Raw genomic sequence first — 20,317 nt, 5'->3', positions numbered from 1 at the left:
TTAGGTTGGTTTTGAATTTTCTTGCAGGTTTTGTGAATTTCTCAAATATTTGTCCAATCTCAAAAGACAAAAGACAATAAGGAATCGTGACAGCAAAATGTTTGTGTGTATATTATATTATTCTCTGTGATAAGATTATGATCTTTCTCTCTCTCTCTCTCTCTCTCTCTCTATTGAAGACAGTGGCACAAAAACATGCAGGGACTGAACTGAAACTGAAACGTGTACACTATTACTGTAAGTGATTTCAAAGTTCTTTGTGGGAAATAACCAAAATATTCATCCATTTCAAACACCAAAGGTACAGTGGCTGTCCAGGTGTTTGTCTGAGTCTACTGGGTAACTATTTTGTCCTGTGTCCCAGGAGAGAAATATTTCCACATGTAAGAGGCTGAGAAAAATCCTGCCAGACTGAAATATTTTGTAATAGCTCAAAGAATGGCACTCTCAGTCCTTAATTCCTTTGCAACTTAACCCACAATCACAGAACATGTCTGTTGCATGCCCAGATACAAAACAGTTGAGTACCAAATAGTGGGAAATGAGTTATGAGAATGATTGAACACGTTCAGTACATGCAATACTGCATTGAGTAGTACAGTGATAAAGAGGAAAAGGAAAGGTCCTTTGGTTCCATGTTGTGTAGACTGTAGAGTCAGCTTTGAGGTGATCCAGTCCAGTTATTGGAAACAGATGTTCAAAAACCTTCCTTCAAACTAGAAAGGGAGGGGTATGGGTCTATGAGTGGGGGATGGTATATATGTGTGTGAGTATTTGAGAGAAGGGGGGTGGGGTTCCCTCTTGAGACTGGAAAACACCTACCATCTAGTGGGGGGTTAATGGGATTGCATAAACATGGTGTATGGTGATGCTACAGCTACAATGTACACACCAAACTACTGTTTATTTGTTAAATAGTGTCTGACACACCTTTTCATGTGATCCACCTGGCCTGTGTTTCACTTTGTATTATCATAGACTCTAAAGTAATGCCCTGTCATGAAACCTACTATCATAGACTTTAATGTGGGGCATGTAACCAGAGATGTGCAACTCTGTCTTTGACAAACCTTGGTGCACGACAAACCACACACAAACATGACAGGACTAAAAAAAAAACACATGTTTTTATTACCAGGAAATCAGAACGTTGTGAAGATAGTAGACACATCTTAAAAACAGTCTTAACTCTGTTGAAGATATTACAAACCAGAGGGAAATAATGTGTCATGCATTAAACACAAAAAGGATGACATTTCCAAATTATACTCTTCCAGTGATAGCTGCATCATGTGAGCAAAATATAGATGAAGGATAGAACATACCACAAGTAATTTCATGACAAAGACCGGTCAAAGACTGATTTTCAAGACAGTCAAAGAGTAGAAATCTCGCAAATCAACCATTTTAAATATTTCCTTTAAAAAAACACCAGGTGACAGAGGGAGCCAATGGTGATAGCCTTGAGACAAAGTGAGTTGTTGTTTACTAGATCAGTTAAGAACTAGGCCTATGTTTGTGCAGGCTGTTAGTTAATAATGCAAGGAACATGGATTTAAAGTTGCTTATGACAACAGATACCAAAAACAGAAAAGGACATTCAAACAAAGCCTGTCAAAGCCTTTTTTTTCTTCTTTTTTTTTAATCAAAACATCACACACATCTCATCCTTTCTTCTGAATGAACACTCAGACGTGGTCTTTCTTACACAGACATTAATGATATCAACTTCAAAAGCATAAAAAAACACCTAAGTGCCACTGAAAGGCACTTTACTAAAACTTGAATACAAGATGCAAAGTCGTTTTTTTTTTCTTTCACATCAACATAAATGGATTCACGGAAGTAGAACACTTAGAAAAGGAAAACAGATGTTAGCCAACAATGAGTCAGCAATGTTTGTTGATGATACACAAACACACGCATGTAGTGAGTCCATTAGGGAGAACCAGGTAGGGTTCCTCAGGGTCAAGAGTTGTGGCATTCTTGAAGCTGCCTGCACAGGTCTATACCAGGAGAACTCTGTTCAAATCTCAAAACTCTGCCATGGCCAAGCTGAGTCATGTGACAAGACTCCCAAGCCAATCAAGGACAGCCTATCTTTTCTCAGACATTTAAACCGCACAACTAGGGTTCACACAATATCCCTCGTTTCAAACTCCTCAGAAATGACCAGTCGCCTGTCTACAGACTACGCATGCTCATCTAAGAACAGTTGGTTTGTTGCTTTTTTAGGATTTTTGTGGTCGACGTTTTGCTTTAGTGGTCCCACCTGCTCTTTTTACGTTTTGGTGGATCTGGGACTGCAAAACTGTTTTCCTCTCTGTCCCCCCTCCCCTCACCCCCTGCCCTGTCTCCCCCCTCTCTGTCCCCCCTCCCCTCACCCCCTGCCCTGTCTCCCCCCTCTCTGTCCCCCCTCCCCTCAGCCCCAGCCCTGTCTCCACCATCTCTGTCACTCCTCCAATCATCTCGCTCTTTGTCCCTTCTGCTTCCATCTCCATTACGGCTGTCACCGTGGCGGCCACTGCTTCCGTGTCGATCCTTGTCCCCATAGCGATCCCGGTCTGCATGGCGGTCTCGCTCCCCGTAACGGTCCCGCTCTCCACCGCTGCTGTGTCGTTCACTCCTGTCACTGTGGCGATAGTGACTGTCTCCATGGCGACCCCTATCCTCCCCATGTCGGTCACGGGACCCCTCCCTGGGTGAGGGCGGGGCCGGGGCGGGGTACGCCTGGGGTGCACTGGCATGGCTGTCAGACACGGAGCTCAGGGACCCAGCGCTGGTGAAACCAGCCATTTTTGTCCCCATGCTGAGGGCCCGTGGAGGGGCCATTGAAGAAGAGGGGGGCCCACAGGGCCGGTCTGGACCCTCAGGAACCCCTGTGGGCAGAGAGCTCAGACTGCCAGCGCTGGTCCAACCCGAAGAGCTACTGGACTTCGTGGTGAGTTTAGGGGCAACGCCGGATGCCGCAATAAAGTGGTTCTTATACTGCGACTAAGGACAAACACACATGCAGCGGTTTTAGAGAGAGCTCAAGAGGATGAGAGGCATGAAAGATATCATTTACGAGACAGGGCTTATTTGGAGCCAGATGATACAGAGAGATAAGAGACAAGCCTTTTCTCAATTGTTAGGAACACGACTCCTGATGTTCTCTTCTCTGTCCTCCACTCGCGTCCTACTGAAAACGCATCGGAGGAGAAGATCTCGGTTCCTCCCCTGAGACGCTTTTTGAGGACGATGCGAGTGGAGGACTGAGTAGAGAACGCACGGAATCAATTGAGAACAGACTAGTTACCTGGAAGGCTTGTTTCATTGCTGACATGCGGTCTCCCATGGCTCCAGTGGAGGGTTTGCTGTAGCCCTCATAGTTACCAGAGGCACCACTGCGCTCCTTTGGAATAAACAAAATGTCACCCGTCAATAAACACGACCATATGCCTGCACTCTGAAACAGCTCCAGAATCAATGACATAATGGAAGTGCATACAGATTTAGGTTTTAACTCACTAACTGACAAAGAATTCTGGAAGACTCACCACCTGGAGTGCCAAGTGTTTTATGTGGTATTTACCTCGCAACAATACTTTGATTGGCTACATAATGAAGCATCATAATTTATGCATTTTTGGTGAATAAAGTCACTCTTGGCGCTCTAGAAAATTTGGGAAACTTTATTCACCCTCAGCACTAAATAAGGTAAATGAGCAACTCACAGAACTTTCAGCACCCAAGCCTGGCCTCTCTCTGTAACCCAGACCGCCTCCTCCAATGTTCATCTTCTTCCCTTTGCCGCCCTTGAAGCGGGATTTTCTGAACCAGGGATTCTGAGAGTAACAGATTGAAGGTAATCAGTAAAGACATCAAAATCAAATATAAGCCGTCTTTAATAGTCTCAGTTTGAGACATATAGAAAAGCTTTACCTGCATTGCCAAGTCCATCAATTCTTTGGTAACACTCTGATTGGCTCCCTCAAGGTTCCGCACAAGGTCACCAGCAAATGTTGTGTCTTTATTGGTGAGAAGGGTATAAGCCACGCCTTTTTCTCCGGCACGACCCGTTCGGCCAATACGGTGTGTGTGTGTGTCAATGTCACGTGCAACGTCATAATTCACTACTGTGCGGATTGAAGGGATATCCAATCCACGAGCTAGGGAAAGAAAAAGGGGGATAAAAGGGGAACGAAAATAATTACATTGCAGCTTGCTCAAGAAATCATTGTCAGTGAGTATGTGTAATTAAACAGTCCCTCTCGGATCAGAGCTAGGCTACAGGGTGCTGGTATTGTGTCGCCCTTTAAGTCCCAGGCCTCTCCTGTCCTACCTGCCACGTCGGTGGCCACCAGCACGGGCAGACTCTTCTTCTTGAAGTCAGCGATGACCTTGTTCCTTTCACTTTGGTCCATGTCTCCATGAAGGAGCCCCAGGCTGTGGCCCTCCTGGGTCAGGTTGGTGGCCAGCTCGTCACAGTTGGCCTTCTTGGTGACGAAGATGAGCACCGAGCCAGAGGAGGTGAACTCCACCAGGCGACGTGTCAACCAGCCCCACTTCTCCACACCACTGGGCAGAATCTCCACCAGCTGGGTCACATCCTCATTGGCCTAGGGGGGGAGTGGGCAGAAGATGGTGCATTAGAATAGCACAGCATTAGAATACATATACAGTGAGAGTTCAATAGGGTGGTTGACTTATACACATATTGATTTGAGCCCTGCAACCGGTTGTGTGAAGCGCCTCACCTCGCCGATGTCTCCCTGCACCACACGGATGGGGTCCACCAGGATATCTCTTGCCAGCCGCTCAATCTTCTTACGGAAAGTGGCACTGAACAGAAGTGCTGCAAGAACAGGAATGACACTTAAGAGTGTTGTCCTCCTCCAACCCACTAACAGGCAGGCAGGCAGGCAGGCAAACACACACACACACACACACACACACACACACACACACACACACACTTACTCTGTCTATCAGGGCGAACATGGCTGGCGAGGGACCTCACTTGGTACTCTGAAAAAAAAAAAGAATGATATCCAAATAAACTAGACAGCAAAAAAACTGAACAAAAAGAAATGCAAACCAAGTCCAATATTTTGTCATAGTGGTGCTGAGTAAAAAAAACAGAGGCAAACCTACCAAAGCCCATATCGAACATGCGATCTGCCTCATCAAACACCAGGTATGTCACTCTCTGCAAGGATGTGGCCTTCTTTTTCACATGGTCAATCAGACGTCCCTGTGTGTGAAACAGACAGCATAAAAAACAAAACTCCAAAAAATTCTGCTGACAATAATGATTTCCACACACTGAATGACATAAAAAAAACAACTATATTTTAGATGTTTTCCACCTCTAGTTAAAAAAATAGAACTCTAAGTCAGCTTCCACCACAGTGACAGCCTTACCGGGGTGCACACCACAATCTCTGCCCCCTCCTGAAGGGCCTTGGCCTGCTCCCACATGCTGCCTCCTCCGTAAACCGCCACAGAGCGCAGGGAATAGGCTTTCCCAAAACGCTTGCACTCTGTATGGATCTGGGGAGCACAACTATCATGTCAGGGGGCTGGAAACTTTTTGGAATGGAAAATCTAACAGTATTTAGGTGACTTCTGAAACAAAATGCAACTCTTTTATTTTGCAATTCCAGCTTATGACTGGACATCCCCTCTCCAGGGGCTACCTCATGTCTCCCTGTCTCTTACTTGCTGACAGAGCTCCCTGGTGGGGCACACAATGACTGCGATGGGCCCTTCTCCAGGCTCCAGTTCCTTCTGGTCCATGATATGAACTAGCATGGGCCAGATGAATGCTGCAGTCTTTCCGCTGCCAGTCTTGGCGATGCCAATCATGTCACGTCCACCGAGGGCTATGGGCACTCCCTGCATCCAATGATGAGAGAAGATAAAGGTGAGGCCAAATATGGTATCAGAGCACAATGAACATGTAAAATCAAGATCTACAAAACAACAAGCAGCTTAGCTTATCTTATTTTAGCTCAACTTACCTGACACTGAATAGGCGTAGGCTGAGTGTACTCAGACTTGCGGATCTGGTGCATTAGCTGCTCGTCAAACCCAAAGTGGGCAAAGCTGGTGGAGGGTTTAGGAGGAGCAGCACCAGACACCTGAAGACATGAACAAAACAAACAAAAGGAGTTGAGACTGAAAACAGACAACCAATATGACAGTACACTGTGATTGGGTTGGTGACGTATGATTCTCTATGATGTTGGTTTAGATACGGTTGTATGTGTTCTGGCACTCACCCGTAAGTTCAGTTTATGTCTCAACTCTAACACCTGGGTTCCTGTCAGGCTGTTTAGCTCCTCGTGCTCATTGTAGAAGTTTCTCTCAAAGGGTGGGTAGTCAATCTATATGGTGATGACAGAAGCAATACAATATTAGACAGAATTAATCCATAATTGACTAGATAAAAAACATGGCTAAATCTTACAATTGCCATTTCCTGAGTTAGGAGGTACACAATGCCGGCCTTACCTCAGAGTGATCAATGGGAGGTAATGGCAAGATGATCTTCTTGGTAGTTGGGGCAATGGGGTTCCCATCACTATCATAGTCTATGTTCTCGTCCTCTTCCTCCAGTGTCAGCCCAGCTGTGGGATTCTCTGCCATGTACCGGAAGTAGGCTTCCTGCAGAGTGCAAAATATCATATGTGACCCAGAGAGAGAGATCACCTGCCCAGTGCAGCACGCAACCATGCAAGCACTCTAACCACTCAACAACCTGGGGATACATTCAGATTCACAGTCAACAGCAAAATTGCTGTGAAGCTGATGATTGCAAAGGCATAGACAATGGCGTTATTGTTATAGTTAACTCTTGTTAATTTACACCTGGCTAATTTGCATGAGCCAGGCTATATTCTATCAAGGGGGCATTTTCCATAACTTCTACTTCCACAAAGTAGTCTCTTCCTTAAACCAGATGAAAGGAAACTAGCAATGGTTTCCACTACAACTACATGAGAGCTGAAATGCTATTCAACATGCTCAGATTAGGTTGAGGTCCTAGGAGGGCGAAGTATTCAACCTGCAATTATATTAGTTAGCATATTGTGTGTGTGTGTGTGTGTGTGTGTGCTCGCACGTAAGAGAGAAAGCGTTGAGACAGAGAGAGAGAGAGAGAGAGAGAGAGAGATAGAGAGAGAGAGAGAGAGAGAGAGAGAGGGGGGGGGGGGGGGAAGGGGGTGACTTGGAAATGGATGGGTAAGGTACAGGAGGTTTGGTCTGGAGGCTTCTTTGATCAGATGTGGTAAATAAGGAACTTTGGATGGGTCACTCACTTGTTCATCTTCCTCTTCTATGTCATCACGTATACCCCTGTAAAAACAAGCGGAGAAAAAAAACTTCCCTGCGGCTCGTTCATTCACCCATGATGCCCCACAACCCACTCACTCTCTAACATCTCTCCATAGGAGCTATGCAATCCAGGCTAGATGTGTTACCTACCGCATGGGTCAACATTTGTTTTGAATGGCTGGCCAAATTGTCAAAATGTGATGATCTTTAGCTCCTCAGTGGTGAATGGTCGTAGTTACTCTCTCTACCCATCAAACAACACTATGGAGTTTGAGTAGAGATAATTATTTATGTGTGATAACCTGGCCAGTGGCCACTTAACCAAAACCTTCCTGGGTAAATTAACACATGGGTACAGATTTTCAACGGCCATTAAAGGCCCCTAAATAACGCTGTTGCAAACCGATGATATTTAAATGGGAAATATTGAAGACACTAATCAAGGGATCTTACTTTGCACACTTCTTCTCCTTCTCTTTTTCCTCCAGTTTCTTCATGTCCTTCGCTGCTTGGTCCTAGAAGAGACAATGACAATATTGGAATGAAAAACAGTCTAAATCACTCTAAAAATATTTCCCAACGCCCACTGAGATGATATACTCTTTCTTTCCAAACAGAGGTACAGACAAAATGTGTAAATCTCCACATAGTCCTGGCCCAAGGTGGAATCTCACCTCCACCTCTGCCATAAAGGTATCCAGTGGGTCATCCTCACTGTCTGAACCACCTCCAGACTGGAACTGTTGGCGTGTGGGTGAGTTCTCAGCTGGTATGTAAGGCAGATCTGCACTGCTTGACTCCTCTTCATCATCTTCAAAATACCTAGACATGGGTTAAAAACAGAAAAAAAAGATTACCAATCAAAGATCAATCAAATACATAATGTTCAGTACTGTATACAGATATCCTACCTCATCCGTAGCCATGTATTTAAATACGTACTGTTCTTAGTCACTTGGCTACCTCGTCCTAAGGGAAGACAATACCGTACTCACGCATTCTCTTCGTCGAAGTTTGCTCTTTTTGTTCCTATCTTGTAGAAAGCAGGGAGTTGCTGGTTCTTCCCGTATCCTCCGGCCGAACCTGCGGCTCCGAACGCTGTGTGGGATTTCTGGGGCAGGCGGGGTTCTTCTTTCTTTCCCCCACCACCTCCACCAAGGGAGAATCCTCCAAAGCCGAACCCTCGTTTCCCACTCGGGCCACCCTTGCTCCAGTTCATACTCATTCTAGCCTACCTAGAGGACGGGAAAACATCCAAAAAATTGTTTGACTGATGCTGTTGGTACATTTGAGCCCACAATTTGTAAACAATAACAGCAAGATGCATTTTCATGAGTGGCATGACATGAGTGCCAGCGGACACAGTCATGCTAGTTAGGCATTGGCAAAGTCTGAAAATTCAAGGAATTGGCTATGTGCAAGGAAAATATAGGAACCCTTCTGTTAGCTACGACGGGAGATCACTTTAATCCCTATTCGCAATGTCCCCACACGATGGCTAAACTAGCATGCATGCTAACCTCTCTGCCTGGGCCGCGGCAGCACGACGAATAGCGTCGTTAACGAAGAAGTGGGTGTGTGAAGACAGATTTACTGTACAAATGTGGCTGGGCATAGGCAATTTGCTAGAGCAGTTTCATTCCGAAAGCGTAAGCTATACACTAGCCATATGAATTCAGATAGTGATGCAGGTAGAGTGTATTTTGATACCTATTTTACCTGTTACAGCGAAGAAAGGTCTGTTTATCACTGCCAACCCTCGCAGTTGAACACGAAATTATGTTCTTCGTCACTAATATGAGTACCACGTAGATTATGTGCGACGGCTTGCCTTTTGCAACAGCAAACCAATCAACGAAGACCTGTCAAATTATAGCCCACCCCATCTCGATAAACTCATCCAATAATATAACCAACATTTTCGGGTGTAACCATCGTCGGCCAATGAAAATGCATTTCCCGAACAAGGGGGGGGGGCTGCTGCTATCTGGTATCTAAGTTCCGTTGACTACTGTGCTAGCAAGTCTGTTAGGTAGCTAAAGCTGATTAAAGAAGCTTGATTTACCTTATAGGTAAGTTAACTAGCTAGCTATATCCACGCATAATCTGTGCAATTTGCCCTAAATTTCCTACATTTAGGATCTGAAAAGATCATCTTGCCAGCTGCTTGTTCCATGCCATATTAGACAGCTAATGTTGTTAGCTAGCCTGCTAAGTAATTGTAATAGGTGTTGTGTTACTAGCCTGGTGTACACGGTACATGCATGCTGTCAGCAAATATTATCATATAAACCCTAACTGCTGTTAGCATCTGGTTAGGATGATGCCGAACTCTGCACTGTTCACAACTTGTTAAAAGCTAGCTCCCACATTTTGAATGTCAGTGTGCTAAGCTAACTCGCTGCAGTAGCTACCTGATTACTTTCTCTGATTTGATATTCATTCACGTTCATCATCTCTGTGTAAGTGTTTGCACTGTAGGCCTTCTTTCTGGATGGATTTTCTGAGGTTGTAGCTGTCTCATACAACAAGATCCATGTCTTTTCTGGTACGTGAACACTGCTTCAGCCCTCCACTGCCTCAACCAATCTTTACTTGATTGTGCTGAATTCTATAATTATGTGTACCTAATACATTCATAAGATCATGTTATGTTTCACCATTGATCGAATGAGGAAACGCTGTGTACATGTGTACAATATTTGTTGTGCACTGTTATCTTCATATTGAAGCCAGTGTTTAGAGTTGAAGAATATGTGACTGACCTGTTATCTCTCCCTCTCTCTCTCTGTCCATACCTATTCCCCCTTGTCTATTCCAGCGTTGGGTCTCGGAGAAATTGAGTGTGGAGAGCCTGCGGGATTTGGAGTTATTTGGAGGTGAGGTTTATGCTGAAACAGCTCTCAAGCAACTGCTTACACACCAAATCATCAGCTATGAAGTTACCCAACCCAGATAGAACCTGCCAGCCATATCCCCAGTGCAGCTTTGCTTTCAAAACAAGATATTGCGTTGCGCTGGTTTTAGAAGCAACACCCTCTTACAAACAATGTTGGAATGATACCATTTAAACTTCGAGGAATGAAGTCAACATTGGATCTTTGACAATAAGGATACCTCTGGATTCCACAGAATGAGGACATGAAAGAGCAAGTGCTTGCTTTAATGTCTGCTTGAATTGTTTGTCAGAGGGCAGAAATAAAAGCGATGAATTTTCCCAGCAGATATTTAGATATGTTGTGCTTTGAGGAAGTTTTGTGCCAGTGGATAAGTGCAATTGGCAGGACCTAGTGTTGTGTGTGTGTGTGTGTGTGTGTGTTTTATCCCTGTCGCTCTTGGTATGTACAGTAATGATTGAGCTGATAATTTCCTTTGATTTAAAATGATTCATAGTATTAATAAGAGAGAGAGATGGGATTTGATTTACAAGCTGCTATTGACAGCTGCTGCCCTGGGGTCAGTGGCAAGAAGGTCCTGTATATATAGCCACAATGTCAGGGAATCGCATTTTAAGGTCTAAATAAATGTAGTGAGGGCATGGGTGGTTCAGAAAGGTTTCCATCCCATATAATATGTGGGTTTATATGTTGAATATTGGCATGAGCATAAGCAGGCACTTTCTGTAAAAGAAAAAAAAAAAAAAGATCAATGAAGAGAAACCAAATAGTCTAGATCAGGGATGGGCAGCTTTGAACTATTTTTACATTTCTCTCAAAAATACATCACAGTGAAATCAATGTATTCTAATTATTTTTTAAATCAGAATGTTGTTATTACATAAGAAAAAAAGGATTATTATGAATTGTGATAGATCGGGTTTAACTATCATATATATATATAATTTTTTTAGAAATTCACCAGCTGGCTGCACAGAAGGCAGGCACGGAGCGCCAGGTGCCCACCCCTGGTCTAGATCTAGGCTTAGTCAGCTATACTATGACCGAGAGATTGTTATACTGGATGTATTCTATGGGAGGGATCTGGGGTGGTTTAAGCTTTGCTTTCAAGCTTTGCATCACCTTCATTTATCTGTCGGCTCATCTTTGCATAGGCTTAATTTTTGCATGTTTGTTCATGTGCATAAAACAGTTTGTTTTTGGCTGCATTCTGTTTCCATAGCATTGCATAATTGCTGCAAGTAACATGTACAGTAAGTAAGTCACTGGTTTAATGAGAAACATACCAGGTATCTGATTTCACGTAGGCCTAAAGTGATACATTGTTTGTCTCTCTACTCTTTTACTGTCTCCTACCTAGTTGCTTTAGTGAGGTCAGAGAAGATCCTGACTCTTGACACATGCACCACTGTAGCGGAAGAGGGTGTAAAGAAAACAAACATGTTTAAGATATTGCTGCTTCTTTAAGCTACTCTGGTTACGCTGCAGTTATCCTGTACATACACAGCCAGGATCTTAAGACATTAATAGTCGAACTTCACTTATTTTACTTCTTGATTGAAGGAACATTGGCACATTTTCTACCTGTCTGTTGGTCCTCAACTTAACGATTCAGACCTAATCCTATTTGCTATATAAGTTGGGACTTATAATAAGCCAGCAGCATTGATGCTGTTCTGCTTCAAACAGCAAATACAACACTTTTACTCACTGACTGCACCCTAATGGTTTTAACGCTGCTTTAAACAGAGATCCTCCTTCTTTTGTGTGTGTATGTTTTTATATCAATGATGTGGTTTCTCTACCCCAGAGCAAGCTCAGGGAAGCTCTCACAGGAAAGTAAGTGCGGTACTCCGGTCACGGCTTTTATCGTTCCTCCATCTGCCTTCGTGTGTGTGTGTGTGTGTGTGTGTGTGTGTAATTGTATGTGAATGAATTCACAAGCCCTGCGGCTGTGTGCTTTTGTGCATGGGCATCTGAATCACAATGCTGCTGTACGTTCTTTGTTTTGAAGCCCATCCCACTTCACGCACCAGGGCTTCTGATTGGGGGAAATACAGTAGGTGGGGCTTATATAGATAGAACATATCTTGCAGAAGGAAGAGTTAGAGCAGAGAATGTAAGGAGTTGACAGGGGAGAGAGTGGGGGGCGGGGGGGTCTGTGAGTTCTTGGTCAGTTTACTGCAAGGGAGGAAATCGGAGGACGGGCTCATTGTAATGCATGGATCTGAATGAAGAATGGTATTAAACACACGTGTTTGATTCTATTCCATGCATTACAGTGAGTCCGTCCTCTGATTTCTACCTCCACTGGTTGACTGATGAGACATGGTCTACAGGGGGTCGTTGGAGGAGGGACCAACTGGGTACACCAAGCCTTATAAAGAAAACACTCTTAAGAGTTCCCAAGGACAGAGGTGATTAGTACTAAAGTGGCTTGTGGATCACTCTCCATTAACATAATGCTTGCTGCTTGTTGCTTTGTAGCTCCATCTGTTGCTCCGGAGATCACAACAAACAGCCCTTTTTCATGCACTTTATCACACTTCTGGGTCCTTGTAGATGTAGCCATGTTGTTTTTCGAGAAGGCAATGACAAGTCATACAGATGCATGGACCCCAGGAAGACTAGTGGTCACTAATGGGGATCCAAATAAAGAATGTATATATATATCATTCAGGTCATATTTGTTATGGCTACATTTACAGGGTACATTTGCTTTTAACAAGGGCCTTTTTCCTCTCATAGAACAGATAATTTCTCCTCATAAAGCCCTGCTCAGTGTGGTCTTAAAACGGTGGTGTTAGTACTTTCCTGTTTTGTTTGGGTTTATGGTGTCTGTGGTCCCTCACTGAAAGTCCTCACGAATTATGACAGCCTGCGTTTCGTGTTTGCGATGAATCTAGTCTGTGACACACTGTCTTTGTCTGTAACTTCTGTACGCTCTAGTCTTCTACTGGAGAGAAGGGGAGATGGATGGGTGGGTTGCTGCTGATACCTTTATGATGTCACTGTGGTGGAGAAAATCATCTGCCTTGATGGTTGTGGACTGCAGTGGGATGGAATTGAAGGAGTTCCATGTGTTAAGCTCTGGCAATGCATGGCAACCCCGTCTGAGTCAGATTTAATTAACATGGGCATCTAGCCTACCTTCTCCACACTGGTCACCATGGAAACCCTCAAAGTGCTTATGTGACACAGCATTTTTTTGCACCCTAAGAAAGCTGTTGCTATCAGGCAGTCAATATCCATCCCTCTGAATACCTGGTAGAATTCTAAACATCAAAATGATGATATGAGAATGCTGATGGTGCTTTACAGAGACTGTTTTCCGCCTTAACAGTGTAATTTAATATCTGTTGTGTTTTTTGTGGTGAGACTTTAGTGCAATGTGTCACACTCACACCTGTCTGTTTTTCGGTATCAGTCAAAACCTTCACTGCATGTGTATAACCTCTAGTCTAGTTCAATGTACTTTGACACTCACTGATTTATAAGTGACACAATGGTGTTAAGAGATGAGATGACCCATCTATTTTTTAGCTTGCCATCTGCAATTTATCACAACAGTTTTCAAACATGATGTTAGAAACGGCCGTGGTTCATGGCAGTGTATGCACTAGTCTGTTCAGGTCCCACAAGTTCTACACATTCTCTGTCAAACAGTCTGTCCTTGAAAATGTTCTAGCATCCATCACATGAATGACCAAGTCACAATCACATGCCCCATGGCACACCCCAACACCGTAAGGGTAGCGTATGTATCTTCCAACATTCGCTCTCTCTGCTCTGCTGCGCTCCACCTAGGCCCATGAAGACAGCCAGGAGAGCCTGACCTCACTCCCGCCACAGGACACCATGGGAAGTTTCCTGCCTGACAGCAGCGCCTATGAGCTCCTCACCGCCATAGGTCAGTCAGTCCCAGGTCTAAAGTCTCTGTGTGTGTGTGTGTGTGTGTGTGTGTGTGTGTGTGTGTGTGTGTGTGTTTGCGTGTTTGAAATGCTTTTCGCACTCTAGTCTGTAGTCTTAATAGGTGTGTGTATGTGTGTTGTAGGTCGTGGCCTGGAGGACTTAATGACCGTGAACCTTGCCAGATATAGACCTACAGGGGAACATGTGGCTATCCGCCGTATTGACCTGGAATCATGCACCAATGATATGGTCAACTACCTGCAGGTCTGTGATCTGACCATCCATCCATCCATCTATCTGTCACACACTGTCCTCTGCCTCAGTCAATCTGACATCATCGGTCAAATACTGTAGGCTCTTTCCCCCCCCCATCCTCTCTGAATGCATTTATTACATAACCTACATTATGTAATCCCCTCCCAACTCCGATATTTTATTATATTTCCTCTCTCTGTGTCTGGTCATCCCTCTAGAATGGAGAGCAGGGGTCATTTAATCACTCTCTCTCTCTCGACTTATGACGCATAACCCAGTGAAATGTCTGTCTCTTTCTGCCCCAGGGTGAGCTTCATGTGTCTAAGCTATTTCACCACCCCAGCATCCTGCCCTACAGGACCATCTTTATAGCTGAGAATGAGCTGTGGGTTATCTCGCCCTTCATGGCCTATGGTGAGGAATAATATTATAATAATAATAATAATAATAATGTAATATATGCCATTTAACTGACGCTAAAACAGTAAGATACAGTCATATATCTTACTTTTCATCACATGATCCCCACACGGACTAAGATGAGTCCCTCTAGCCCCGTTACGCTCACTGTCCTCTGTGACTAATGCACATGTTACAATCCTCTAGGATCGGCCAGAGACCTGATCAGCAGCCATTTCACTGATGGTATGAATGAGCTGGCTATCGCCTACATCCTACTGGGCATGCTCAAAGCTCTAGAGTACATCCACCACATGGGCTATGTCCATCGGTAAGACACACGTGTACACAAGAGCAGATAAGTTCAATGATGTATGGATGTGAGATGGAGTCTAATTGTGGGTGTGCGTGTAGGAGCGTGAAGGCCAGCCATGTGTTGATCTCGGCAGACGGTCAGGTGTGTATGTCTGGGCTGCGGAGCATCTTCAGTCTGATCCGTCACGGCCAGCGTGCTCGAGTGGTCCACGACTTTCCCCAGTACAGCATCAAGGTGCTGCCCTGGCTGAGCCCTGAGGTGCTGCAGCAGGTAACAAATATCTTCAACACAGCATAATACCATGGCATGCTATGTTACGTGTCTGTCAATATACATAGCCCTCCCCAAATAACTGTGTTTGTGTCTGTGTCAGAATCTGCAGGGGTACGACTTCCGGTCGGACATCTACAGCCTTGGCATCACAGCCTGTGAGCTGGCCAATGGGCATGTGCCCTTCAAAGACATGCCAGCTACACAGGTAAGTAGCGGCCTGATCATCACCTGCTTTACCTTCTCCCTCTCTTGCCTTTTGTATTTCATTCATATTCTGCTCTTCATCTAACTGGTCATCCTTTTCCCTGTCCCTACCATTTTCCTCATCCTCCTTCCTCATCTCCCTAACTCTCCTTAGATGCTGTTGGAGAAGCTGAATGGGACAGTCCCATGTCTGCTGGACACCACCACCATCCCCCCAGAGGAGCTGACCATGAAGCCCTCCCGCTCCGGGGCTGACTCTGGTATCGGTGAGGGCCCTGGGGCAGGGGTCCGCCACTCTAACGGGGAGGCCTCCTCCTCCTCGGCGGGACACCCCTACAGTCGGACATTCTCCCCGCACTTCCATGCCTTTGTTGAACTGTGTCTGCAGAGGGACCCAGAAAAGAGGTGAGCCATGATGCCGTTAGCATTGTATTATAGTGCAGTGGTGTATGATGATTCTAGTCGTATTTGAGATATTTTCATTCATTGTATGTATTCATCTGTTTTCCCCCTCAGACCCTCTGCCAACGCTCTTACAGGTCATTCCTTCTTCAAACAGGTGAGTGATCTGGCCACACCCCTCAATCAACCAATCAGACTTTGTTTGAAGAGCACTTTTCCGACACAAAAGGCAGTACAACCAATGTGCCGCACAGTCGAAGTAAAAACAAAACCTTACTCCAAAAAATCTCTGTCAGCCTGAATATCGTTGTAAAGAAGTGTTTCATATATTTGTTTATATCGTAAGAGTAATGGTTATGTAATTGAAAGGCTTTATTAATACACGTAAACCAGAAAATATAAGAATCACAACGAAAAGTATGTCTGTCCCTCCTCCCCAGATCAAGCGCCGGCCATCCGAGGCCCTGCCTGAGCTGCTCCGGCCTGTGTCGCCCATCACCAGCTTTCAGAGCTCCCAGCCTCAGGACTCTCCCTCTGGGCTGGCCAGTCTGGAGTCTGGCCTCAGCCACCTGGATGTGGATGACTGGGACTTTTGACAATGTAGGAAAAGGAGGGGGGGGGGGATGAGGAGGATGTGTGAAGAGTAACAAAGAGGTTTCAACAGGAAACACTCTGAAAAAAGACTTTGGACTGGTTTTGCGTTTGTTTAAAAAAATAAATAATAAAAAAAAGTATCTTGTAAATAATTCAAACTTCAAACAAAGGAGTTGCTCCTCTCAGACTGAGTTTAAAAGCCAGCAGCCATTTTGCCTCTCCTTGCCGTCTTTCTCAAGCTAAGCTCTAGTCTAAAAGATGCATGAGCAAATGGACCCTTGCACTGACTCCCCTCCTCCTCTCTAATGTGCACAGAACACATACACATCTCTGGATTCTACTCACTCTTGACAAGCCCTCTGGACCCACCAAGAAACACAAGACAATGTCTACACTCCGTTCTTTCTCTTACCAACAATGGTGTTACACGAAACATTCTGAGGAGAGGCTCTCCACCTCTCATTTCATCAGCTGCACTGACCACGCCCACCAGGAGCCATCTGTTCAGGTAACCAAAACCAGGACTGCATTACCAAGGGTTGATCCAATCAGCTGTCTCATCTTGCCACCAGATGCATGTTTGCAGACGTTTGGCCCGACGCTGTAATTTAAGACGAACCTCTCTGCCGGTGTCATGTCTCATACTGAACCATCAAGTTTTGCAAGGGAGGAGGGAAAACCATCTAACATAACAATGCTAACACCAGATTATCCATACTCTCCTTTTTATTGGCCTGTTAGATACAATATATCTGTCAAAAAAGTGAATGTTACAATGGTGCTTGTTTCAGATCGTTGTTGTCTGGTTGCATGTAAAGAGAGAGGAAGGAAGGGCAGGGAAGGTTGGGAGTGTCATTATTGACCATTTGACTTAATAAATACCTTTCACCTCATCGCTCTCATTGTTATTTTGTTAAGGAATCAGCCAATATCTATCAAAAAAACATTTTATTCCAGAAGGTCTGACATTGAGTAAATGAAACGACACACAAGGCTTTACACTGACAACACAAGAAGGGAGTCCTTAGAAATACAGTTAATTGGTTTGGGGATTGGTTTGTACAGTAGGTCGCTAATCATCCTCCTCATCTGAGGGCGGCTGGTCTACCAGAGCTTGCTGTTTCGCCATCTTGGACATCAGCTCTGAGAGAGAGAAAAACAACACAGATACTTAAGCCTTCTCTCAATTGTTAGGAACACGACTTCTCCGTCCTCCACTCGCTTTGTCCTCAAAAAGCATTGGAGGAGAATACGTATGGGGAGGAACGTAGATCTTCTCCTCCAATGCGTTTTCAGTAGGACGTGAGTGGAGGAGAGGATGCGAGGAGTCGAGTTCCTAACAACTGAAAAAAGGCTTTAGATCTCCTGCAATCTGGAGAAAGGGATGGGGGAACTGACTCTCATGGAGAAGCACTGTACTCACCTTTGGCAGGGTTGAAGACACCGTTGGTCTGGACGTTACACACATAACAACGCTGGGACTTCTTGTAGTGCTGAAGGGCACAGACCTCACAGAAGTAGTGCCGGCATCTGGTGGAACACATGAACACATGAATGACTAGCAATCACTGCTGGAAGTGTCTCTACACTGCAAATAGGGATATTCTGAAGAGAAGGATTCTTACTTTGTGATAATGGGGTTCTTGAAGGACTCCCGGCAGATGAAACACTTGAAGGGCAAATCCTCCTCGTCACTGCTCACCTCATAGTTCTCTTCATCTACACAGACAACACATTATTGAGCAGGGGTAGTCTCACAAACATAAACTCAAGGGCACACATTCAAATATCTATTTTACATGAACCATTGCGAGAGAAGAGGCCAAATTCAGTGATATTACGACTAGACAGTGTCGTCTCAATACAGAGTATTCTCTCTGTAGTCTTCTTTGAACATCCCTTTACCTCCTCAGCCTTGTCCATTTCCTGTCCTTGACATACCATTTGCCCCATAACGCCCCTCCTCCAGCTCCCTCTCAATCTGCCAGCCATGTTTGTAGTCAGAGCGGTCATGGAGGAACTTGCAGCTGTCTAAGAGAAGGACAAAAGAATACACAAGGAGACTCTCAGGGTCAGGGACTTCCACAGATGATGAATTAGATACATAGAACACATGGAAATCAAAGTGAGCCCTGCTCACCCCCAAAACCACAGAAGCCGGTCTCTTTGTAGTCCTTGCAGATGTCTGGTTGGTAGTCCCACCTCACAGTGGCCCTCAGGTGATCCGGCGCCCGGATTGGGCCTTTCCTGTCATAAGGGGAAATGTCAAGCTGATGCAAATAACTAATACATAGGTTTTAAACTCCTGAGATATTTCAACATCTCTCTGTGTAACACACATGTATCCACTTGCATACACACCTAACCATGCCAGAGGATGCATTGCCCATGGTGGAATCCTTGGGCTTGATGTACTGGTGGTAGTTGTTAATTCCACGGTAAATCTTATCATCCTCTTTGCCTGTCAGCTCCTGGTGAAGGAGAAGATTTATCCTTATTTATTAAAGGAGGAATAAAAGCATTTTGTCTCAATTTACTATGAAAGTGGCTGATTACACTCAACATACACAGAGCTAGCAAATGGACACTTAACGCGTCTCCTATGGAATAGGACAATTATTTATGTTGTACAGTACTACGATGCAACTCATCTTTTACCTCCTGGATCTTTTGACTCCTCTCAAAGATAGACTGAGCATCCTTGTCCTTCTCTGTGTCCATCTCATATACAGCAGTTGCACCCATGTCATCTGGTCCCTCTGGTTTCTACACAGGTGATAGGAGAAGGAAGAACATACCATGAGAGAAAAGCCTGGGGTTAACACAAATGTATACAGTTGTTCGAACTTCGCAACAAGAGAGGGTGCGCACCAAGAGAACAGGAGATGTGTATAATGCGGTTGAGAACACTGAACTCACTGCTGACCGTGTGGACTTGTAGGCCACCGTGACTTTCTTCGATTCCCCATCACTCTCACTGGATGACACAGCCTCTCTCTCGACTTTCCTTGTCTGGAAAAGAAAAACGGTAATATCTCCCAAGATCAAGAATAGTAGCACAGTATAAATAGAAAAATAAATCAATAAAACATTATGTAACAGAGTGATGTATATGTGTTGTGGCTCAGGTTACCCTTTGAATCATAGGATTGGTTGTCGCCTTCTTTTCTCTCCTGACGACGGTATTTTTGTCTTCATCGCTGTTGCCATCTAAAAAGGGAACAATCAAACAGAAACTGAGTGAGTATGCGAGAATGTGTTTTACAATGCTTACTGCATTGTACAGGTCCCAAACTAGCAGATGTCAAATCATCTGTCTAAGCATAGCTGTGACGCTTCGCCTTCACCTACAGCTGGCAACAAGTTATCTAGCGGGTTAGCTACCTAGCTAGCCATGTTTTCATCCAGCACAATGCAGTCTATTTGTCGCACCTCCTACATCAACATTGGAGTTGAATTCAAATGTTAAGCTTGCCTTTGTCACTGTCACTTGCTTTTCTCTTCCGAGCGTTGAATTTTTTGGTTGATTTTTTGAAAATAAAAGTACAGGTTGGTTTGGGCGCATCTGATTCCGCCATCTTTCTTACAACAACAATCAACGACTCGGAAAGAAGAATATCAGAGCGACTCCTCGTCTAGAGGACCCTGCCACCCTGTGGCCAATCGCAATTACTACAACTCACCAATTTAGCTCAGCTTTCTCGCTTTGCATTCATCAATTCGCCATAAGATCCAGATCGATTCA

The 20,317-nt window shown here is 44.6% G+C and overlaps 3 protein-coding genes across 5 annotated transcripts; 1 reads left to right on the top strand and 2 right to left on the bottom strand.

Moving 5' to 3' along the window:
• Nucleotides 1-1,801: 1,801 nt before the first annotated feature.
• Nucleotides 1,802-9,090, bottom strand: ddx42 (DEAD (Asp-Glu-Ala-Asp) box helicase 42). Its single transcript, XM_083676211.1, has 18 exons — nucleotides 9,040-9,090; nucleotides 8,316-8,555; nucleotides 7,995-8,142; nucleotides 7,774-7,835; nucleotides 7,305-7,341; nucleotides 6,499-6,651; nucleotides 6,267-6,371; nucleotides 6,006-6,125; nucleotides 5,704-5,880; nucleotides 5,407-5,535; nucleotides 5,137-5,236; nucleotides 4,963-5,010; nucleotides 4,740-4,837; nucleotides 4,325-4,601; nucleotides 3,925-4,151; nucleotides 3,717-3,827; nucleotides 3,299-3,394; nucleotides 1,802-2,994 (listed from the first exon to the last, which is right to left on the bottom strand). Exons 2-18 carry the CDS (start codon nucleotides 8,543-8,545, stop codon nucleotides 2,260-2,262), a joined length of 2,853 nt encoding a protein of 950 aa, XP_083532337.1. The 5' UTR covers nucleotides 8,546-8,555; nucleotides 9,040-9,090; the 3' UTR covers nucleotides 1,802-2,259.
• Nucleotides 9,091-9,314: 224 nt separating this feature from the next.
• On the top strand, nucleotides 9,315-17,374 carry strada (STE20 related adaptor alpha). Of its 3 annotated transcripts, none has more exons than XM_083676319.1 (11): nucleotides 9,315-9,392; nucleotides 9,788-9,868; nucleotides 10,142-10,199; nucleotides 14,272-14,393; nucleotides 14,690-14,798; nucleotides 14,991-15,114; nucleotides 15,198-15,369; nucleotides 15,473-15,577; nucleotides 15,731-15,981; nucleotides 16,093-16,135; nucleotides 16,419-17,374. In XM_083676319.1, exons 2-11 carry the CDS (start codon nucleotides 9,857-9,859, stop codon nucleotides 16,572-16,574), a joined length of 1,152 nt encoding a protein of 383 aa, XP_083532445.1. In that variant the 5' UTR covers nucleotides 9,315-9,392; nucleotides 9,788-9,856; the 3' UTR covers nucleotides 16,575-17,374. The 3 variants fall into 3 exon arrangements, with proteins under 3 accessions (XP_083532445.1, XP_083532443.1, XP_083532444.1); XM_083676317.1 differs by lacking the exon at nucleotides 9,315-9,392 and adding an exon at nucleotides 14,025-14,127 and having other exon boundaries at nucleotides 9,791-9,868; XM_083676318.1 differs by lacking the exons at nucleotides 9,315-9,392; nucleotides 9,788-9,868; nucleotides 10,142-10,199 and adding an exon at nucleotides 12,441-14,127.
• Nucleotides 17,375-17,503: 129 nt separating this feature from the next.
• On the bottom strand, nucleotides 17,504-20,160 carry rnf113a (ring finger protein 113A). The gene is made up of 10 exons (XM_083676320.1): nucleotides 20,048-20,160; nucleotides 19,706-19,782; nucleotides 19,492-19,584; nucleotides 19,231-19,338; nucleotides 18,934-19,043; nucleotides 18,713-18,819; nucleotides 18,514-18,603; nucleotides 18,198-18,291; nucleotides 17,996-18,102; nucleotides 17,504-17,715 (listed from the first exon to the last, which is right to left on the bottom strand). Exons 1-10 carry the CDS (start codon nucleotides 20,148-20,150, stop codon nucleotides 17,645-17,647), a joined length of 960 nt encoding a protein of 319 aa, XP_083532446.1. The 5' UTR covers nucleotides 20,151-20,160; the 3' UTR covers nucleotides 17,504-17,644.
• Between the last annotated feature and the right edge of the window lie 157 nt (nucleotides 20,161-20,317).

This window comes from Argentina silus (genome assembly GCF_951799395.1).
Source record: "Argentina silus genome assembly, chromosome: 9".
Lineage (NCBI taxonomy): Eukaryota > Metazoa > Chordata > Actinopteri > Argentiniformes > Argentinidae > Argentina > Argentina silus.
The sequence above is the reverse complement of the archived record's forward strand: the minus strand, read 5'-3'. Positions and strand labels throughout refer to the sequence as shown.

Coding starts and splice junctions, on each gene's coding strand:
- ddx42 (XM_083676211.1), bottom strand. CDS start 8,545: ATGAGTATGAACTGGAGCAAGGGTGGCCCGAGTGGGAAACGAGGGTTC. Junction 7,342..7,773: donor AAGGAGAAGAAGTGTGCAAA/GTAAGATCCCTT, acceptor TTGTTTTTACAG/GGGTATACGTGATGACATAG. Junction 2,995..3,298: donor CAATGAAACAAGCCTTCCAG/GTAACTAGTCTG, acceptor GTTTGTCCTTAG/TCGCAGTATAAGAACCACTT.
- strada (XM_083676319.1), top strand. Junction 15,982..16,092: donor CAGAGGGACCCAGAAAAGAG/GTGAGCCATGAT, acceptor TTTCCCCCTCAG/ACCCTCTGCCAACGCTCTTA. Junction 16,136..16,418: donor GTCATTCCTTCTTCAAACAG/GTGAGTGATCTG, acceptor CCTCCTCCCCAG/ATCAAGCGCCGGCCATCCGA.
- rnf113a (XM_083676320.1), bottom strand. CDS start 20,150: ATGGCGGAATCAGATGCGCCCAAACCAACCTGTACTTTTATTTTCAAA. Junction 19,783..20,047: donor AGCAAGTGACAGTGACAAAG/GCAAGCTTAACA, acceptor TTCCCTTTTTAG/ATGGCAACAGCGATGAAGAC. Junction 18,820..18,933: donor GCATCCTCTGGCATGGTTAG/GTGTGTATGCAA, acceptor CCCTTATGACAG/GAAAGGCCCAATCCGGGCGC.